This window comes from Scleropages formosus, chromosome 20 (assembly GCF_900964775.1).
Source record: "Scleropages formosus chromosome 20, fSclFor1.1, whole genome shotgun sequence".
In the NCBI taxonomy this organism is placed as follows: Eukaryota; Metazoa; Chordata; class Actinopteri; order Osteoglossiformes; family Osteoglossidae; genus Scleropages; species Scleropages formosus.
The window spans coordinates 5,096,620-5,119,156 of NC_041825.1; the positions used below are offsets into that span (position 1 = coordinate 5,096,620).

The 22,537-nt window shown below is 44.4% G+C and overlaps 1 protein-coding gene across 1 annotated transcript in view; it reads right to left on the reverse strand.

Annotated features, from left to right (window-relative positions):
* Nucleotides 1–2,543: 2,543 nt before the first annotated feature.
* ntn2 (netrin 2) overlaps nucleotides 2,544–22,537 on the reverse strand; it is a 44,193-nt gene continuing 24,199 nt past the window's right edge. Inside the window, exons 3-7 of the mRNA XM_018734942.2 lie at nucleotides 19,182–19,370; nucleotides 11,683–11,832; nucleotides 8,505–8,558; nucleotides 3,246–3,320; nucleotides 2,544–3,021 (exon numbers count right to left, since the gene is read on the reverse strand). Coding sequence (XP_018590458.1) covers nucleotides 2,693–3,021; nucleotides 3,246–3,320; nucleotides 8,505–8,558; nucleotides 11,683–11,832; nucleotides 19,182–19,370 — 797 coding nt within the window. The 3' untranslated portion in view covers nucleotides 2,544–2,692. The remainder of the gene's footprint in view (nucleotides 3,022–3,245; nucleotides 3,321–8,504; nucleotides 8,559–11,682; nucleotides 11,833–19,181; nucleotides 19,371–22,537) is intronic.

Sequence of the window (22,537 nt, forward strand, 5' to 3'; positions counted from 1 at the left end):
CGATTACGCTGCCAAGCATTTTGGCTCAGGGTTAGTCAAAACAACAGGTGTCAGTGCTCAGTTCCTTAACCAAACAGGAGCTGCTTGCACCGTGAAAAACTCCACATTCAAACTTTTAAATGGATTCGAGCATGGGATGAACTAGTATTTGCAGTAAAGAATTCAGGGTGGCACAACATTTGAAGAACAAAAATAGTCTTTTGCAATTACAGCACATTCTTCAATGAATAGGCACTGGACACCTATGAGTAAGTAATTTATTGTAAGTTTAGGTCCATCCGAACTGGCCATTTGCTTTAACATTCAAGCACATCATCCCTGTTGCTTGCATATCAGTAAAGGAATTGCTGCTGTAAGACCCCATCTCAGAATTTACATTCACATTTATTTAGCTGATGCTCTTCTTCAATTGACATAGAAACAATTAACCAATTTTTATTGTATCAGTTTTGGGTAAATTCCTTGATCAAGGGTACTACAGCAGAAGGAAGCATCTGAACCTGGGACCTTTGAGTGTAGGCAGCAGATCTAACCGCTATGTCACCTGCTGCCCGGAACATGAGGGCTGTACGGACGGGTTGAGCAACAATGAAATTCTTTTGAAATTAAGAGTATTTCCAGAAATGGCTCATATTTCCTCAAGCAATTAACTGACCAATTACATTACAGAGTGGCTGTAGCGACCCCCACAGTTTCATAGAGAAGCCTTAATTTACTGGTGATGCATAAAAGACATATTCTTCTTGCAACAAAGTACTGCGGGCAATATATACACTGACACACCTTTTCAGTTATTTTAAAAGTAATCCACCAAGTTACACACGGCATGTTAGAACATGCCGGTCCAAATGCTACCGTTCAACACAATCATCTTATTGAAAGCCATACAATCAGAATGTGTGTCATTTTAAATTGCTCTATTGTATATACATTCTTTCTGGAATAGAAAATATTTTTAAAAAACAGAGAACAGAAGACGAAAAACAAGATGCACAACACTGAATAATTCTGCCTGCTCTTTGCACAGCTATGAGAGACGAAGCACAGGGGTGAGGAGCAGGGAGTACACGGTGGTACAATAGCGTGCTGGAGAAGGCTCTGGAAGTACGACAACCCAAACGACTCACTCCTGCCAAAATAGTAAACTAATAGCATTAAAAAAACTGTACGCATGCTAGCAGCTGGCTATTTTGGAACATGCATACATTCTGTTTACATTCTCTTTTAAAAATAATAAACTTCAATGAGCTTATCGGAAAAATGACAAAAAAAATACCTTCAAAGCAAACGTGGTTTTTGTCGATCTTCTTTTTCCATTTTTTTGATTCAGTTTAAAACACTAGACTGAACACAAATATGGAAGAATCACATGCTACCATGTTATTATCAAGAACACCATATTATCAAGAACTTTCAACTGTAATAAACTGAAAAAAATTGCTTTTTTTGTTCCTTGATGTATAAGACATCTGAAACTGCAAAACTGGAGTCTGTATTCCCAAAACACTGAAGCATCCTACCGCGGCAATACAATCATAGACTTCACCATCGATATCAATTAAAACAACAAAAACAGATTTATGAAACATCCAAATCAAATATTTAGAAGGGTGTACATACTCCTTATTGAAGTTTTGTGTCTTTCCATTATTTTTTGTCTTCTCAAATACACCTTACACACACACACAGATTTTGTGGCCCCACAAGGGCACACTACAACAGAAGCAGAAGTCAGAGATAAAAATGAGGAGAAAAAACACAAGCACATACAACAGCATCTTCAGACATCTTGCCATCAGTGGTAGACATGAAAACCTTTGCGGCGTTCACAAGGGAGCAGTTCTTAGAGCCGGGCAGCTCTGGTGCTGAAGGTGATGAAACCGAAAGGCCGTGAGGGAAAAGCGTGGGCACAACAAAAGCTTGCAGATGTGGCTCTGGATGGAGTTTGGCCACGGAGCAACTGAAGCTCAGGGCAGTGTGAGGACAGAGCTCCTGTCAAGGAGCTTCCGAAGGTGGAAAGCGGCTGCTCCACAGCGACTCCCCGCTGCTGCCGGACACATCTACGAGAGGCTTCCTCCCAGGAGTCCACCTTGCCTTAACTGCGAAAGACCTTCAGGTCAGCAGATGGGGTGACGTTTGAGGGGTACTGTGCTCTGTAGTACTGCTGCTGTCCAACACCACAGCAGTCACAGGGTATTACAGCCACGGCAGGATCAGGGACAAGTGGAGACAGCAGGACATTGTTAGTTGAGCAGATTTGCAACTGGGACTAAAATGAAAGTTCTCTCTTTTTGACCATCTGACCTCCATGGACTTTGCTCGGAACAGACGTGATCCTCAGCCCCGATGTTGTGCTTACAAAAAGTCATTACAGGTGTCACCAGTCCTGGAAGGAAGAAGTCGACATTTTTGCTGTCGTTGTCAAGGAATGTAATGGCATCAGCTCTCATTTGCACGTCGTACTCTTTTTTACGGTCCCTTTTCAAGGCAGACCAATAAAAAATAAAGTCATACACACATGAAAAACAACAAAAAAGAAAAAAAAAAACAATAATACAATATACACAAAGCGGTCCATGAAAGAGGCAAGATACATGCAGTTTTTGTATGTGCGGCAGTTTTTGTATATGCGGCACTCTTAGGCATGTCCCGTCCTGCAAGCCGCCAGGAGCTAGGAAATGGTGCTTTCCCATCATGCCTTGCTGCACTTTCCTTTCTTCTCCTTGCGCTGGAACTTCCGCAGCCTCCGTGTCCAAACGTCCCTCCACTGGATGACCAGGCTGTTCTTGTCGGCCAGCAGACCCGCACGCTCTGGCCCACTGTCATTGGTGCCCATCACCAGAAAGCGCTTGCTCATCTGGATCTTGGGGCACTTGCAGGCCAGATCCTTCATGTGGATCCACAGGAAGTTGTCTCCGCGCTTCAGTGGCTCTCCACGGCTCTTGTACACAGACACCACAGTGACAGAGAACTTGGCCCAGTCCCCGATGGTCTCCATGTCCAACACATTCACCTGCACGGCTGAGTGAAGACGCACAGTGCAGAAAATTAGAGACAGATGCCAAGAGGTGTTTCTTTGTTAATTTTTCTCATTAATTCACCGTGTAGACAGCAGTTCTGTACAATGTTTGAAAAATGTGTGCTAGAAGCAATAGAAATATTTTTCTTACTTTTCTGCACTGTGAGATGTATGCTTTCAAAAATTATGGTCTGTTCTCTTCCAGCGATACTTCTTACAGACTTACCATAGTCCTTCTTGCAGTACTTCTTCATATTGATCTTCAGATTACCCTTCACTGGTTTGCAGTAGGACTCACAATCTGTCAACAAGGAGGAAAGTACTGTTTGGAATTGTTCATTTTTTTGTCTGAAAATGAAAGTATCCTTCCTTTTTGAGTGATGGAAAATCAAATGGAAGCCTTCTGCAGGCTAATGCCATGATGATGTAGGTAATTCATAAAACAGAAATCATTTAAAATTCTGTGGCTTATTCAGTGTTCCATAACAGTAAGATTCCTACCACAGATTATAAAACTGAAGCTGAAAAGCATTAGTAAACAAACTCTTGTGCTACATCTTCCACGAACCCTTACTCCCATCAGGTACCTGGGGCACATATAGAAATTCATGGACACATAGGACATATCTGTCCAGGCTGCGCTACCTCCTGGCCTCATTAAAAGTTGTTCTGCAGCAGGTTAAGGTTCACGCTGCCAGTTCAGTCACATTGCAAAGTCAAACTACTTTATCAATGTAACCACCTAATTTTCCATGTTATGGAGGTCAGGAGGTCATAACAGGAATGTGAAATGGCCCTCAGCTGCCATCCTGGACTCTCATTCACATAGTACTGCAATGATACTGCACATTAACTTTTTTTTATATACCCCCTGCGTGCCATACAGTACTGCTATTTCAATACATAATAGAACCTGTGTTTGCGGCAGACAGATGGATGTGCCCCCATCTTGGGGGCCTTCCCGCCCACTTGAGGTAGCCAGAGCAGCACCTGCCATCCACTGTGGTGTGGAGGAAGGGTGAGAGGAACCCTTTAGTCTGGCCAGGAGTGCTGGGGCGAAACAGAACCAGCAACAAATCACATTTACAGGCCAGGAGCGCACAGGAATGAGGCTGGCTCATGGGAAATAGTGACACGATGAAGGAAAGTGCCTGCTCCACCTTTCCTAAGATGATGTACAGTAACAGAGTGAAAAAGTGACTGTGGCATAGCAGAGAGGAGCAGGAGCTCAGTCTATATGGGAGCACCGGTAACTGTAAAGGGAAAACCTTCCCCCACCCAGTGGGAGAAGGTACCATGCTTTCTATCACATTTTGTATCATATTTATTCATTTAACTGACAACTTTTCTCCAAAAGTAACTTACGGTGTTACCTACAATGTTTTACCCACTTTTGCTGCTGGGTAATATTTACTGGTGCAATTCAGGGTAAGTACCTTGCTCAAGGGCACTACAGCAGGAGGTGGGATTCAACCTTGAGTCCTTTCCATCCGAAGGCAGGAGCCTCACCTTACCACTACAGTGCCTGCTGTTCCCCCTATCAGAACTGCTGTTAAAACTCTTACTTTTACACCAATATTCCATAAAACGAGAGCTACAGTAAGCTATACAGCAGTAGCCAAATGTTCTTTTATGGGAACCCTGTGTGGGCATTTATGATAGAACTTACATCATAGCCTTCAGCCTGCACAGAGCAGTTCATATTAGTCAGTAATAAATGAATCAATCATATTCTATTAAACAAAGCATATTTTTTCATGAGCAAGTTTCTTTAAAACCGTTTACAGTTGATTTTCCACAAGGAATTAAAAAAACTGAAAAACATGTCACTCCCACAGTAACTGCAATGCCACCAGAAAGAGGTCCATTAAATAGTTATATGTTGATGTAATACTTTGTTATTACATTAAATGTGAAGCAGTACATAACTAGGGAGCAAAATTTCTTAAAAACATCAGAACATAAAAAAATATACAGTGTGTATATATATATATATATATATATATATATATATATATATATATATATATATATATGCAGTGGCGCAGTGGGTTGGACCACGGTCCTGCTCTCTGGTGGGTCTGGGGTTCGAGTCCAGCTTGGGGTGCCTTGCGACGGACTGGCATCCCGTCCTGGGTGTGTCCCCTCCCCCTCCGGCCTTATGCCCTGTGTTACCGGGTAGGCTCCGGTTCCCCGCAACCTCGTATGGGAGAAGCGGTTCAGAAAATGTGTGTGTGTGTGTATATATATATATATATTTGGAAAATCTGCCTGTTTTTTTTTTTTTTTTATCTTCTTTGTTGTCAAAGCCATATACCCAATATATACAGATGTTCATGTAATATATAATATACTTCACAGTAAACTTACATAAATATTTACTGCTTCAGAATAAGGTACAACAAGAAGACCCCTCCCTTAACTTCTGTCTCTAACCCTCTGACCACAAGTCCATTTTTTCAGCCACCGAAACACCTGGAGCCACAAGCCCACAATTTTTTTTTCAGTAATCCTAATGGATTCAGATTAATGTTGGGTCAAGCCTTTCCCTTTGAGTCACTGGTCACTGGTTTAAAACTCGCTCACTAAGCACGCAGGAGAGGAAGACAATTAACTTCTGCTAACACTATACAGAACAGCACTGGTCTTGTGTACTGAGCTCATGCCTGCTGCTTTCAATATGAAATCACTGAAAAAGCCCAGTGAAAGGGCCACTCTCTGGTCCAAATTCAACTAAATAAAAGGGATTGCTCACGCGGATACAGTCCTTTTTTCCACTATTAAAAAAATCAATGTTTTCTCATCCGGTGCTGTAGAACCGTATTGCTCATTTCAGCTAGAACTCCAGAAAGACAGAGAAGGAGAGCTGTAGAAAAAAGCCCTATAAAAATGTCAGGGAGACTTGGCTGTCTATCAGAGCGATGCTGTTTTTATTAGTGGTAAGCAGAGAGAGGCTCGGCCAGGCTCTTCCCACAACTCGGCACAACCTTCAATAAGTCTGTGAAGTGGAACTTCCCACCACCCCCTGGAGCATGGGTTTCATGAACCCGAGGACCTGCCATGAAAACCAGCATGACTGCCACAAAATATCTCTGCCTTTTAGCCAGCAATGGAAAAAAACAATATACAGTATGTATATACACATATATGAGTATAGATCTACATACATTCATATGCAGTTAGAGATAGAGCCCACTCTACAGACTACGATATAAAAAAAAGGGAAGGTATGTGACAGTGCTGTCTTTGCTACATATGGCCTCAGGTTCGCTGTGCTCTCATGCATTGTGAGTATAGCATCACTTTATGGTGGAATACGGGGGCCTGCAGTGATACTCCGTCTACTGCCAAAGTTTGCTTGGGAGTGACTTGTAACCAGTACAAACTCCCGCTAAGCCATGTAGCTTAGAAGCTTACTAGCGGGATGGTGGTTCTGATGGGCGCAGCTTTTGTGCATTATACCGAAGCAACGAGACAAGTGTACTGGCATGAACGTGCTGGCACTGTTTTAAACGAAACTTTATTGGCAGCCATGTGGGCCAGAGGAAGGACATTTTTTTGTTTAATAGCATTCTCTTTAGTCTGAAACTGTTGGCCGTCGACTCCTTAAAGTCAGTGCCCTCGTATTGTTGAGAAGACTTGCGACATTGTTTCCTGTGTTGAAAGGGACCCTATGGAAACGCGCTTTCCTAGTAAACGCCTTAAATATAAAATGTGTACCGGAAAGAGCAATTAGTGAGCTAAACCCTGCTGCAGAGGTTGCCCGGCGATGCTAGAGAACCGCTGGCGGCCAGCCAGTGTGTATTTTCCCATGAAGAGTCACTTACTGATGGGCAATCACCTGGAAAGCCTAATGAATCAGCCGCTGACCCACAAGAGTGGCTGTTGAAAGTGGACACAATTGGCCTGTGGGCTCTCTGGTTTCCCTGCTCCTTCTCCTCTTCCCTAAGCCAGTAATGAGGACAAATTGTGTACAGCTCCTGCTAAACCGGACCGGGTCTGGAATGCATGCTGTTGGAAGGGCGTGTACCAGCAATGGTACGTTCCTAAAAATGCCTCTGTGTGAAACTCATTAACACACCATATGTATCAGGAGGGCAGCTTAGCACTTGGAAGTGCAGCATGTCACCTGCTCTTGTGCTTATAGCCACATCTAAAGGGATCTAAGAAGGTGGTTTCAGATACCAGTCCATGGTGCGTCCTGGCAAACTCCCCACACAGAGGAGGAGATTGGGAAGGCTGAGTAGTGTACCAGCTTGGCAGGTAAGGTGGCAGCCTGGGCAGATGGCTTCCAGGGAGCAAGGCATCTGCATGGCCCCGCTCTGATTCCAGCCCAAGTGCTGGACACCGGCGGAATCTTGGTGTCGAGCCAGACCCCTCACCGTTCAGCATTGCTGTCTTCTCATAACCCTGTCTGTAAGTCATCAGCACCACCAGACTGGCGCTGCAGCTCTGCTCAGCTTGCGCAAGATGCACACATGCTATTTGTACGAAAGCTTATTCAGGACTTCTGGGACCCGTAAATATTGCAGTCAGAGATGGATGCCATTCTGCAGACTGATATGAAATCATCTTTACCTTTGATTTCGTTTTTTTAGCTAATAGAACAGAATGGAATGCCGACCAATGGTGAGCTGAGAACGAAATTAATAATAAGACAGACAGCGACCCTGAACTTTAGTCAACAATATTGATCTTCCATATCTCTCCGTTCCTCATGCAACGAAGGCAAACAAAGGAGTCTGCTTGATTCGCTCAGGTGTTTAAAATGCAAAGCACAAAGAACTTGGACATACGATGTACTTGATAAGAGAACACAAGTCCAGTGATGCTTCCCAGTAACTAACTAGACCGTCTTTGCTTTAATGAGGTAAGGAATGTGAAATAAACTATTTGTTCAATTTCAGCTGTTTACATTACATTTATTTATTTAGCCAACACTTTTCTCCAAAGCAACTGGAGAGGCAATATACTGTACTATGGCAGGTAATCTTATGTTTCCCTGGTCTTTATGTGCTAAAAAAGGTTCTAATCTAATAGGACCATGGAGCTGTAACCTTCTGAGTGTTAATATTGACATATCTATACCCTAAAACACATGGATCACATAAATCTAAAAGGTTTTGCTGACAGAATTAAACTCTTTTTTCAAAATCAATGAACTCAAGAGAGAGCACTTGAGCCATCGCTGACAGATTAATTGCTGAGAGAGGATATTTCCCAGTAAAACATCTTGGAAGGATACAAAGGTACAATATAAGAAGGGTCTTTTTAACACAGCAGGACTCTGACCACCCCTCATTAGTCTGCACTAAATTCATTAGACAAAGTAATGCAAATGCGGACAAAAAATGGCCATGATTACGGCTTGGTCACCGACAGATGAGTGTTCAACGTGGAGTGCTTTGTGATGTTACACAGTTTAGGAAGGTGTGGCTGCATGAGGTAAAGAAGTGTACTGTATAAAAGTGGGCGGGGCTCTAACCTGCAGGTTCCTCTGTGCTGCTCACGGCAGCAGTGGGGTTCACCACTGGAATCTCTGAGATAGGGAGAGAGAGAGAGAGCGAGAGAGATACAGTCAATAAAAAGAATGTCTACACTAAAGCAATACACTTGACTATCAGTACTAAATTAATCAAAGCATTTGGCTTCATTTTAGCAATCATGTCCATGGAAAAGAGGGTTATAGGGGAAGGGGGTGCCTGCTCACATTGCTTGAAACAGAGGGCTGCTCACAACAGGGGCAGCAGGTTGCGTAGCAGTAGCACAACTGCTACTGTAGAACCTTTATGAGCAAGGCAATTATCCTGAATTTCTCCAGCTGTATAAATGGGTAGATCATGACAAGCAGCTTAACAGAGCAATTTGCTTTGGTGTTAAATGCGCACACACACACACACACACACACACACACACACACACACACACACACACACACACACACACACACACACCACTTGTCCCAAGTGGGGTCATGGTGAACCAGAGCCTAACCCAGCAACACAGAGTGTAATGGTGGAGGAGGAGGAGGGGACACACCCAGGATGGGACACCAGTCCATCACAGGGCAACCCAAGCGGGACTTGAACCCCAGACCCACCAGAGAGCAGGATCCAGCCAAACCCGATGCAACACCCTGCCACCACGCCACCATGCCACCACACCCCCTGTTGGAGTTAAATGAAAAAATGTAAATGTAACAGACTACTACAGCTGAGCCCCTACTTCGGACACCATGGAAACAGGCTAGACAGACGCAGTGAAGTGTGAGCCTGCTGCTCAATGACACAGTAACCTTTTCATCCATTACAGCGAAATCATATACTCCTGAAAAAAGTGTGTGATAAAAGCATTTCTGTAACCTTAATACCTGGTGCACATGTATTCGAATTACGCTTATTACCATCGGGACATCAATAGCCCTGAAAAATAGGAGGGAAAATGGGGAGACTGCAATTACCGGGGTGATGTGATTAAAATGTATAATTACACACAGTTACCGCAATATCTGTGATAAAAAAGGACACTAATACAGGGGACTTTCCATCATTACCTCCCAATGAGACCCCACCCTCTAAGAAGAGCAATGTGATTCACAAGTGTAACCTCATTAGATGACAGGAGCGAGAGTCATTAAGCGCATTACATTGCGCAAGAGGACGTGCGCAAAGGCGCAGGCGGGCAGGCCGACACAGAGTGCGCCACATGAATTGCCGGCAGACGGTGTCATTTATAACGCTCGCAGACAGAGGCGTGCACCAGGCCGCAGTCCTCGTCCAAACCGCACGATATCACATGCGGAGCCAGAGCGCGCCGCATCGGCAGCGTGCGCAGACCACACGGTATATTTATAAACGCACCAAAGTGTACACACAGCTCACCGCAACATGACACACACCAGCAGACGGCACTGGCCACACACACTCGGCTGACAAAGGGGCTGTTGAAAAATGGGCCGAGCTCCAGCGCGCCGCATAACTCCTGATATTAATTATAGGATTAAATGTAATTTCTCCTCTGATGTGAACTGGATCAACTGCTGCCCGCCAGGGAAATGTTGACATGCCTTACGTGTCTCGTGGCGAAGTGATGTAAACAGCAGGGCTGCTGATGGGACTCCAATCAAATGATACTGGCTTTTAGAGAAACAGACGAGTCTCAGAACACAGACGCTGAGACAGTAATGTGGAACAGATGAGAACACATGGTTCTCCCTGATCTTTAATGTGCTGAACCGTCATCGTTTCCCTCTGAATACCTAAGTGATGCTTTGTTTCTAGCAAGCAACAACCAGCCCCACGACAATAAGCGGAGCTTTGAGATTTCCTAGAACAAAAAAAAAAAAAAACTTCTCAATGGCACCATGAATAAAAGTTTGCGCTGCTTTCATGTAACACTTGATTGCAGTGCCAGCTGGGAGCCTTGCAAACAGCATCGTTGTGCTTTCGGGCACAATGGGCTTATTTGAGAGCAGCCCTGGATGCAACTGACAGCTGATTTCCTGGAAAGTAATTCACTGGAACCCACCCACTCCTGCCCCCCGTGCCCTCATGCAACAAGGGAACGGAGAAGAACTCCTTGGTGTTCTGTGGCCTTCGAGCCGCTATCCGCTACTCTGCCGCAGGGTGTGTGGCCCCATTCCTGCTCTAGGATGTTCTGATGGCGACCCCCAGCCTTAGCTGTGCTCTGCCTTCCATGGGATTCTGCCCTGCCCCGTCCTGCCTGCCAGAATGGCTTTGTTGCCTAAATTCAGTACTGGTGCATGTGTGGCATTGAGAACCCCCACAGTAGAACAATGCCTCTTGTCTCTTACCCATCCCCCATCCTCTGTTCCTGAGCCAGCAAAACCCAACGCTTGATGCAAAACCCTGGCTGAAGAGTGGCATGGTCTCTCCTCTCCACCGAGAGCCCATCGACGCTTCTGAATGTTGCCTTGTTTGCCGTCTGTGACTGAGACTAAGGACCTTGCTGTCCCTCCCTTCGGCCATCTGCTCTGTGTAGAAGTGGAGAGTGTGCGTGTGTGCAGCACCCAGTGCATGGCGCAGTGTGGCGGCAAGCTGTTCCGTACCTGGCCCCTCCGCTGCCCCACCCCTGAGGCAGGGACCACCAACGGAGACGCCGCAAAACACGCAACCTACCAGAGTTTAACCCTCTGCCTTTTGCTTGATGAAGACAACAATTACAGTTTTTTTTTTCAGTGAGCTTCTGGGAGGGAGAACTGCTAACATAGCACTTCTAAAAGTGTGAATTGCCACTCAGAGGGTTAATTAAACATCAAGTGATATAGCAAATGAGCGCTGGCCTGGGTGCTCCATTAGCCCTGATGCGAGTGAAGCGATCTCTCCATCGAACACAGCGAGCGAAACCAACTGGGATTCTGGGGCTTCAGGTTATCCGTGCTCCAGAGCAAAAAAGCCGACAAGTACGGTTACTGTACTGGGCACCAGGAGTGTGCCTGCCTCCACCCTACTATCCTCTCCTCTGACAAATGATCTATTTTTTACTATTTGCTGCAGTCAGACTGCCGCCTGCTTGAAGTTCTGCTGCAGCATGTCCGATCCACATCCACACTTAGTCCGCTGTGGGAAGGGGTCCCTGCCTGTGCCAGGGTGAGATGTTGAGTGGGGGAGACGTGAAGCGTGTGAACCAGGGTGAGAACTCACTGATGCAGGGGGCCACTGGGGAGCGGCTCTGCTGGTAGCCCTTGGCGCAGCGGTTGCAAGTGATGCCTGTCACCCCGTCCTTGCAGGGACATTGACCGGTGGTCTGGTTGCATGTCTTCCCTGCAGCCCCCACCGGGTGGCAGTCACAAGCTGGAGGGAAAGAGAAAGAGAAAACCAAGATCTGTTACACACAAGGCTGATTAACAGCTTTATCACAGCTCGCAACAAATTATTCCATTGCAGGTTTTTTTCGGTTTGATTGCTTCAAAATTTCGTGTGTAAAAGAGATCTGAACATAATACATTCATAGGGACAAAAAAACCTGAGACCTTAGTGAGTATAAAGGAATCTTATTTCCCCCTTACGGTCACCATCGGTGATTTCGGGATGGCCAGAGTAATTTCTGCCACAGGATGTGCTCAGAGTAAGTCGTCGAGGTTCGTGACCCCAAAAAACTGGCAGGGAGGGTACAACACCACAGTAGTGCTTCTGGGCTACCTGATTGCACCTGGCATGGCTGGTCCATGAGTTGGGGAGAAGGAAAAGCAAACCTGCTGCTCCGCCTGTCTGGTCCCATAAGTGCCGCAGCATGACAGTACGCACCCCCTCCCACTTAAGTGTGTCCAGCAGCCCCCAGACCTTCTTGCCAAGAACAGCACTGGAGAGCCCCCTCCTTCTCGCATTTTAGGCAGCGTTACGGTAAGACTCCGTCAGGCGTTGTCGAGAAGTGAGCATGCTTAGAAACTCTCAAATGCGTTCCCCACGCCCCTCGCTAAAAAAAAGGAAAAGTTGTGTACGGTGGCTGCTGTCAGGCCGACCTGGCCTTTACGAGGTGGTGGATGGAGCGATGCGTCTGCATTCCTGCGCTCCGAGTCTGCAGAGGAGCGCTGGCTCCCACTGTCCTCAGTGTAAACAGCTGTAAATCAGCCCATCGCTCCACTCCCCGTGTCCCTGCCAAAGCAGTAAACATAGGCCTCTGGGGGCTCTCACACGCGTGTGTGTTTAGAGCTGAGGTGGACCTCATCCACCAACAATGGAGGGCAAGAACAAACACAGCACATCACAGAAATCAACCTCCTGTCCATATACAGTCAGTTTTTCATGCATTTCATGAGCATAAATACTAATAATCTACCAACGGTGCTTTCAAGATAGCGACCCAATACACAGCCCATCATATTCATGATCAGTGTCACTGCTGTCTCCAGTCAAAAGATGCTTTCAGTTCATAAACATTTTGATCATGTCTTGTTACCTGGAGAAAAAGACACACACACAGACACACACACACAAATGACTTAAATATTGACGTTTCCCAGTAGTGTGCAGTGAATAACTGGAAAGACTGTACTGGCCTGCAAGGCTCAGCGGAGATTTAAAACTGGCCAGCAGACTCAAATCTGGACAAGCGGTGCTGAGCAAATGAAAACAATATCTTTGAAAAATAAATAGAGAGGAGATAGAATCAAGTGAAAAATGAAAATGGTTCCTTTATTGTCTCTATCAGATCTGGCTCTGCTGATGGGCCCTTAATGCACAACAATGGGCAGGGGTGCAGGAGGGGAATTCTTTCCCCCTGGTTTGGGTTAAATTTTCTAGAAAACAACTGTGTTTGATGCACAAGTCGCAAAAGTAAACAGCGTAACTAGACGGTAATACGATAGACGTAGCTATTATGCACCCAAAGCAGCCGAAACGAAGCTTTAGCGAAAACCCAGCAACTTAACCACACTAACACCGAGGACTTTGCCACACAATATTCGGACTATCCCTAGACCATGTTTTCTTTGCTTTAATGGTTTGTACTGCTAGTTCTGACTTTGCAGCTGACACACTGGGCCACCTGTTAATGAAGGAGGCTGGAGGCTGCTCTCTCCTCACAATGGCCATATGTGCCTTTTTCCTTGGATGCCATTAATAGCAGCTTTTAAGGTGCTCTTACACAAATCCTCAGATGGCTGGTCAAATTCCTGACCAGAGGTCTCAAGTGTCCTGGGACTGGCCACCTAAGCCATGGATATTGGGAGAAATGTATATTAGTATTTATCATGGAAAATCTGTTGCACTCATCTGTTTGGAGAGGCAGGACAAGGGATGAAGGTCAGAAGGTGATGTTTTGAATGCCAGTCTTCTGAACCCCAAAATACCTTGCTGTGATTCACAGTGGCACCCCACTCCCACCTCACCTGGCCAGCCCCCGGCCTTCCTCGATGCCCAGGTGTGCAGGGGAACGCATAGAGCAATTTCTGACATGACACTGTCCAGCTCCACATCACGCTCTCAGATGTTGTAACAAACCGCAGGCCCCGAAAACACTCTGTCACCAAAGCCATTGAGCAAAAAACAGAAAAAGAGAAGTCCAAGACACTGGCTTCAGGAACTTCTCATATTTGAGACTCGTAACAAGGTGCTTTTACAAGTAGAGCGTCATGGGTAAAAACAAAGATGAAGAACTTCTGTCAAGGGCATGGGAAAGGGTGCTTAAAGGAGAGGGAGAGCTGAAATTGACTGAGTGGTGGAGTGGGCTCACTCTGGCGTTCGCTGTAATGCGATATCACAGGCTGTGGAGGAGCTGTCAGACACAGACGCACAAAAATAGTCTGTTTTATGCACTGCTGTAAAAACCCAGTATGCAAGTACTGAATTAAAAACTTCCTGTCATTTGATCCATGCCATAAAGCTAATCTTTTGCTTCCTGGGATGTGTCTAGGCTTATGGAAACCCTCCTGTGTTCTTGCACAAATACAGTATAATGACGTGGAAAAAAAATCATTTCAAAACTGGATGCCGACTTCTCATCAATGCATGTATTGCGACTTTTCATACAAAACTGTGTATTTTAATGTTAAAACAAAACAACTGATTACTGTGGCAAGCAAATTAGGTTATTAAGTGAGGGGAAAAAAATGTACAACCAGTGAAATTGAAACGTATCAGATATTATGTATTTACGAGGCTGGAATTACAAACTCATTGTTTTTCCTTGCTGCTGACTGCATTCCCAGATGTTGCGACACCACTGGATGACACTGGATGACACTTAATGCATTCGCCAGTGTACAGTAAAACTGTACAGGCTGCTGCTCTGTCTCGCCTCTGAACACGACAACATCTTCTCTCACCCCGTGGTATTTCGAAGCACTGCTCCTGCACGCACTTTCTCGGAGCAGCCAAAATGCCAGTCTCAGTCGAGACATGCAGGAAAATCCCCTGCCTCCTCGCTTCCGAGGTTCAACATAAGTCAACAGAGTGTCTTGAACCCCTTGGCCATCCATTGCAGGGGGCGTAGGTCACTCTCTAGGGTCACTTCCTGGGTCGGGGGTCTGCGAGAAGGGTCCTGCTCACACAGTATTGAGAAACACAGGGGCAGACATCGCCATCTGAAACTTACTACAGTTTTACCACTGCCATTTTGCCTGGCTACCAAAACTAATGCATCATAAAGTACCTGAACACAGTCTGACACTGCTGTAATGCTCTACAAAGAGATATTTTGGCCCAGTGTCCAGGTTTACAGGATCTCATTTTATTTCAAAGACTATAAAATAAAGAGAATTGTAAAGATTTGTTTTAAAAAAAAAGCCTTTCTATGCAGTAGATCTACAGCACATGAATTTGAACCTGACTTAGTTTGTGGAGTTCTCCTTGAGTTTGCGTGGCTTTGCTGCATCCATTTCAGGTGGATGAATGACTCCAAAGTGTGCAAAAGTGCAAGTGACTATGTGCGTGTGTCTCATTGCTCTCTAACGACTGACATACCCTACAGGCTATACCCAACCTATCATAATGCCCTCTGCTTTTGGGAGAAGCTCCTCCTCCACCGTGACCCTGAATTGATAGTGATTAGTGAATGTTACATGAGACATAGAAAACAAAATGGACAGCCTAATTTACAACTTGCACGTTGTGAAAAATGTCTTCTTGGGTGCTATGCACACCATTTCAACAAATGCTACACTAAGCATTTGAGTTTCAAAGTATAACATTTGCACGGAGAATGAGGACCACGACATCTCACTCAAATAGTTGACTGAGTGTGCTCACATAAGGACAGTCTGTGACACATTCCTTTTTATGTCATCTGCCACATCCTGTTGCCCATCCGAGGTATTTTATGTTTTTACGTGGGAAGGCTTGGGGCGGATGAAAGGGAATAAAAGGCCTGTGAACACTGACGACGACTCAGCAGCACTGGTTCCACAAAGGTGAAAAGGCAGACTGAGCGATCGCTTGAGCACAGCTTAAAGATGGTACAGCTGGAATACACTGGTGTATTTTAGAAACGATTAAACATAGCTCCTAAGACCTTACTCTACAACTAAAAAACTGAGAGAGAACATTATAACAAATTTCCTGATTGACTTCGGAACCTCTGTCAAGTGTATATAACAAATGCTCCCATTCAGTTCAAATGTTTATTAATGAGCCAGACACAACACAGCATCTTAGCACACAAATGCTCTCAGTTTACTATAACGCTCCTACAGAACTCCGCAAGCTTTAACACAGCTCTCGCTGTTTTATTCTATTCTGAATTTATTGTTCTGAAAAGCAAGTGTGAACGGTATGATGTCACAATGTTTCAGGAGAGCCGGTGTCTCAAAATTGCCCGTAGTGTGTGAATGTGTGGCTACCCTGCAATGGCTCGTTGTCTTGCCCAGGGCATACCCTTCCACCCTGCTGTCCTGCCACTCTACGTGAGTCAAAAAAGCTTCTGCTGAATAACTTGGGCCACTGGAGATACACTGGTTGACTTAAACTGTCCCCCAGGGTGGAACAATGCCAGTTATGCTCTGTCACCTGTTCACAATGCCAATGAAAGCTCCAGCTTGAACTGCCAGCGATCACTGCCTAGACTTGATGATACCCTCTCAGCTATGAGCTTTAACTGACTTTACTGATTAGAAAGCAATTTTGGTGCAATTTTTGCTTGTTAAGGTCAGTTAAAGTCACAGCTACTCTATATATGTATGCATGGAATGAACTCGTGTTCGTTTAAGTATGGTGCTTTTTCAACCTGAATTTCGATGGTAAACTAAAGGGTACGATACAGACCACATTCACCTGATTTCATTGAAAGGATGATTTCTTCACCGATTACATTTTTTCCATGTTTTCAAAAATATACAGAGGTCACGTTTTGGGTAAATGGGATACGACTTGTAACAAGGCCTTAGAGTACAAGAGAATGTTCGTGTAAAAGTAATACCACTTTGGGCAAACTGCCTTCAGATATGTTCTCTATTCAAGCTTCAGACACAACAGGCCTTGAGAGCAGCGTGTCTGAGTGGATGACAACGGCTCTGGCCTGATATTCCACCTCTTTGTTTACACTCCCCCGACTCACCTTATTCTTTTCCCCAGACGCTGTACATGTGTTTCACTCCAGAGCTGGACTTATTTTGAACGTGCCAAGACATCTATGTGGCTTTAGTTGGCAAAATGCTTCTGATTTGCCTGCTGACAGTCTTTTTTCTTCTTTCAAAAAGCCCATCTGTGTGCCAAACCCATGGGCAAAACTGGCCCTGTACCCGCTGAGCTGGTCCATTGCATCACAGTGTTCTTCACTCCAAAATGTTCTCAGTGCCACCCCCAGCTGTGCATATGTATGTGTGAGATGCACTTCCATGCTTTTCATCTTTCTAGCGCTGTAAAAAGCAGGCAGGAGAGCGGGACTGTCTGTCTGCTGAGGGGGATTCGTCCCTGCTGGGCTGAGAATCAACTCAAAGCCTCCTCAAAGTTTTTGAGTGAAGGGGCTTGGCGGCCTCGAACGTGAAATACCTGGAAATAGGGAGGAGTGATGGAGGCCAGATGGAGAGCGGAGCACCTGACCCATCCATCAACGTCACACTCGTCTATTAAAAGACGGCGCTCAGCGTGCAAGTTGAGCAGATCGGCAGCTTCGGTACGGTCAAGCCATGGTGGAGGTCTGACTCGAAGCAGATTTCATCCACCCGTCCTCCGGAAACACCTGTATTTTATTGCCGTGACGCCGCTTTAGACACCGATTTGTGATCCCCAGTGGAAAGTGGGCTGAGATGTGTCACAGCACGGGGAGAGCGGCGGACTGGGTTTCACAGAGCCAGGGGCCTGGCAGACTTGAAAGAGACAAGCCGTACATAACAAGAGCTCAGATCAATCAACACACCCGCCTCTGAGACTCATTCCTATTGCCACAGGATTTTCATTTCCTACACATCCGGGCTTTTGAAGGGAAGGTGATAAAGTTTTACTGCCGCTGAGGCAATACTGACCGCTGAATTTGTTGGCTTTGATAAAACAAATCACCTTTCCCTGGCCCAGTTGGCAAGTGTTGGAGGCCTTGGGCTCTCTGGATTTCATTAGGGGCTATGATGGAGGGTGTGTCTAATTGGAGAGTAGGGCTAGGTCAGTTACGGTTCCATCTGGCCACAAACTCTATTGTGCCACAGATGTTATCTCAAGCAAACGAAATGTGTGACCCTGAGGGCACAGATTCTTGTGTGCGTGTGAGTGCTGAGTCGAAAGAAGAGGTGTTAAAGAATTTGTTAGGTCAATGATCCAAACTTATTTTCAAAAGACGGCTTTTCAGAGCTAGTAGGTTTCCAAGAACAAACACTTTACTTTTTAATTAAGATAAGTGCAATTGTGTTATCTTGACAAAGCTGACAGGGTGGTTGGTTTCCCTGTCTGGAGGTGTGAACAAGGCCTGGCTTCCATGGAGCGATAAGGCAGTAGGATTTGTAATGATGCTGATAGCGACAGCTACTACTGTTCTTAGCTGTGACCACCCATCTTCACACTTAGAAGTAATCTCCCATCTGAATCTTCTCACTGCCTGCATTTCTCTTCGTCTTCTTCTTTCATTGATCCTTAAGGTTGACTTCTGCTGATGATTCTGAGATGCACCGACTGGTTGATTCTCCAAGCTTACTTAGGACTGGCAGAAAATGCGTTTTGTTCTATGATATCATATGGTCTGAAAATAGAGTTTTCTCATGACCAATAGAACTTGAACAAATAGTAATGTAATTAGGTTCACAGTTCCCAGAAAAAGCTTTCAAGATTACTTTGTCACATGGTTGCATAGTTAATTATTCAGGCTCTTATTAAAGGAGCAGTGAGCACACTGCCACCATGGGAGGTGCTGGTGCCTCAAAGCTCCTTGGCCGTAGTCAGTCGTGGGTTTGAATGCAACTCAGTTTGTGCGCAGTTCTGTTATTTTCACATTTTTTGTGTAGATTTCCTCCCACAGTGCAAAGATGTGTGTTTCAGGTGAACTGGGGACTTTAAATGGCCCATAGTGTGTGTATGTGAGTTTTGCATTGCTCTTCTGTATTAATGTAGAAAGGAGTTTAGTGTACTGTATCCAGCACTGTAAGTCACCTTGGATAAAGGTGTTGGCTAGATATTGTTTCATAGTCTTTGTACCTCACTTTGTAGAAAAGAATCTGCTAAATGAATAAATGCAAGCAGCATAGTTTTGAACGTAGGAGAAAAAAATTAATATGGCTCAGTACCTTTGCAGGCTTTGCGGTGGGAGATGGGTCTCGCCATGTCCCGGTAGAAGCCCTCCTTGCAGTAGTGACAGTGGCGGCCAGCGGTGTTGTGGCGGCAGTTCATACATACGCCGCCGCTCTTCCTGCCAGATAGCTTGTACAACTCCATGTTGAAGCGGCAGCGGCGCGCATGCAGGTTGCAGTTACATGCTGGAACAGGAAAGACAAAAAGTGAATAAGGGCTTATATAAATTGTTCCACCTGAAGTCTTCCCCCGCCTGAAATTCTGCAAAAAATAAATCTCAAAAGAGGTTTCTAAAACTCGTATAATGAGTTTTAAATGCAGACATCTGCTTCAATGGCTTAACAAAAGAATTGGTAATGAATGTAATTTTCCACAAGTATCAACTGTTCTAATTGGAACTGAATGAATACTAGAAGCATTAATTGGAATCCTGACAACACTGGGCTCCAGTCATTAACCTACCGAAAGGAAAATGAATGAGACTGTCAGGGAAGGAAAAGAACAAAGAAAGAACAAGAAGTAATGAAGGACTAGGACAATTCACTTTTTTCACATTTCTGCATCTCAGCAGTTCGCGTTGGAGCACGTTATTAGAAACGCTTATCGTTTCCCACCAGAAGGCAGGCTGACATTCTTTTTTTAATACACTGAAGCTATACCATCACACGCATTACATGCTGAGTAAACAACAATTTGACTGGCTGCGATTTGCTGATGCAGGCAGGTTTCTGCTGCAGCTGCAGTTTTGGCAAGTGTGAGACAGAGGGGTAGTTGTTAAACATGTGTTTGTGGATGGGTTCTCAGTACCTGGGCAGGGGAGAAAGATGGACTTGGGCCTTGGGGCTGAGTGCTGGGGGCTTGGGAGTGTTTTTGCTATTGGAAATTTCAATATCAAGTGTCAAGACCGTTGAAATTCTAAAGACTCAAGTGAACCCTTTTCGTAAAATTGCTCCAAATCCAGTGAGATGGAATGTAAATATTTCTTTTTGCTGCTAAGAAAACGGGGTAAAAATTCTTAGAGCACACTGTACCTGCTATCTAGCCAGGATGTCTCTACTCATTTTCAACAGATGTCAAAACATATCTCAGAAAGAGGTCTGCTGTTGTCTACCTCAGAGTGCTCACTTCTAAACCCCTGGGCTCAAAAGTCACAACTGAGTGTCGGTCAGCAATGACCACAAGCTTTTAAGACCACTCCCCTGTACCCACACCAGTACCAACAATCATGGTCCATGTTCTTACTTTATTGTTATATTTAGGCTGGAATTAACACAGATCACAACTACTTTTATACAAAAAGGCAATTCCCAATGAGGCAGACCCTGACCCACTTGTGCTCATCATACAGTAAAGAGCTTAACCAGGAATAAAGGCTTTTCAACTAAAATTACCACACTGCACAAAGAAAACCCATAAAATCAGCACTACACATGAAGAACTACAAAATGATAAGTGGTTTACTGTACTGTTTCAAAGCTAATCCTCAAATGCATGTACCATTTAAGTCATGCTCAAGTTTTGGCCTGTTCTGACAATTTCTGCCATTATGAACAACATTATCATCATTCTGCATGAATCAAATTAACACAAAAATATGATTTATAACGTAGTTTTTGTATTATGCATATACGCATTTAGTGAGATCTCATCCCATGTCACAGTTTTCTATTGTTATTAAAATAACATAATTCCCTGAATAGGTAACACTCCAAATTTACTTATATACACAGAGAAATTGAAAAGTGATTACTTACTAATATTTGAATGGACTTTTTTACACTGTGAAAAAAGCCTGTAATTACTTAAATATTTTGAGGCCTGCATGTAATGATTGGTATGGGCAAAAAGGCAGATGATCAGTGGGTGATTCAGAGTTTTGAGATTGCTTTGTGAACCCATGTTGTTCCAGCTGTCATTGAAGTTCTACTGCTGTGATGGGGATATGTACCCATCTGTCTGCTCACTGACTGTTAGTATGAGCCCTCATACCCTGTTATGGATACCATCTGAATGAATTTGTGTGTGCCAGACTCTAGAGCTTGCCTGTGTTGACGCTGCATCAGGCATAATTACGTATGTTGCAAAATGGGGTGTCCTGCTATTCATCTAACTTCACTTAAAGACCTGGCACCTGAGAATCATCTCTATGTTTACAGGGTACTGGTGGGTAAAATGAAACATTTGGGGCTTAAGACATATGCAGCAAACAAAGAAAGAAAATCTCTAAAATAAAAGATAAATACAAGAAGGAATTAAGTATGTACAACATAGGGGATAAATAACCTCCGTCGGTGACAAATATATTGAAACACAATTTCTTATATGATCTATCTCTTAAAGCACTTTATTCCGGTAATGAAATATATGTCATCAACAGTCTGACTCCAGTTCTTCTAGAAAGTGAAAAATTTTAGAGAGAAACTACAACTGAGTCATTTAGAAATGTTTTGAAAACAAGACAAATTAAGAGAATTAACTGTTATTGGAGAAGACAAATATGTTTGAGCATTAAGAGTTCACCTCTCTTATTCATCCACCAAGGAACTACCCCTGCAAATGGTTTCTCTGGAAAGGGGATACATACATAGCTGCTACTGGGCTATTGGACAGACTCACCCTAGGCACACAGAAACACAATTCCTTCCAAATGTTATTAAGGAGTCAATCTGTACGACATTCTCCACTTAATGAAAAACTGTTAGTAAATGACCCTCAGAGATAAGGCATTTGCCTGCGATAAATTGCAGGTTCTCTTTCCCATGGGGTCTCAGACAGAAGCTACATTAGACCTAGCAGTGGACCACTTAACTCACATTAACATGGGGGACTTTATGCCTACAGCAGTGTACACACCAGCAAACATTGGACAGTCTGCAAAATGGGGATAGATAGATAAATAGATAGATAGATTTAAGCCACATCATGGTGATGAATGGCAATGGCAAAGTATTAGAATTATTTGTGATTACTATTAAATGTGAACAAAAAGTTGTTGCTTTTCATATTTTTTCCATTCATTATAGTTTCCACTAATTTAGAGCCTTTTTGTACCATTTATTTTGAAAACCTTCTATTAACTCTAGCAGGTTGCCATATTAATGGTGTGCATGAAGGTAATAGATGTTGAGCAATGGTGTATTACCTACAACCCTCACAGCAACAGTGTAATGTTTCCGTTTTTTGCGGACTATGGAAATCAGTGTAAATGAACAATGAAAATGACCAGAAGGCTGAGCACCGAGCTGAAATCTCTAAGGGCCCTTGATTTTACCCTTGCACTGGAACTCTGGCCAACAGGCTCTTTGAGCTGGGGGCTGCGAGGGGCGGCAGTGATCTACCAATGACCCGAGAA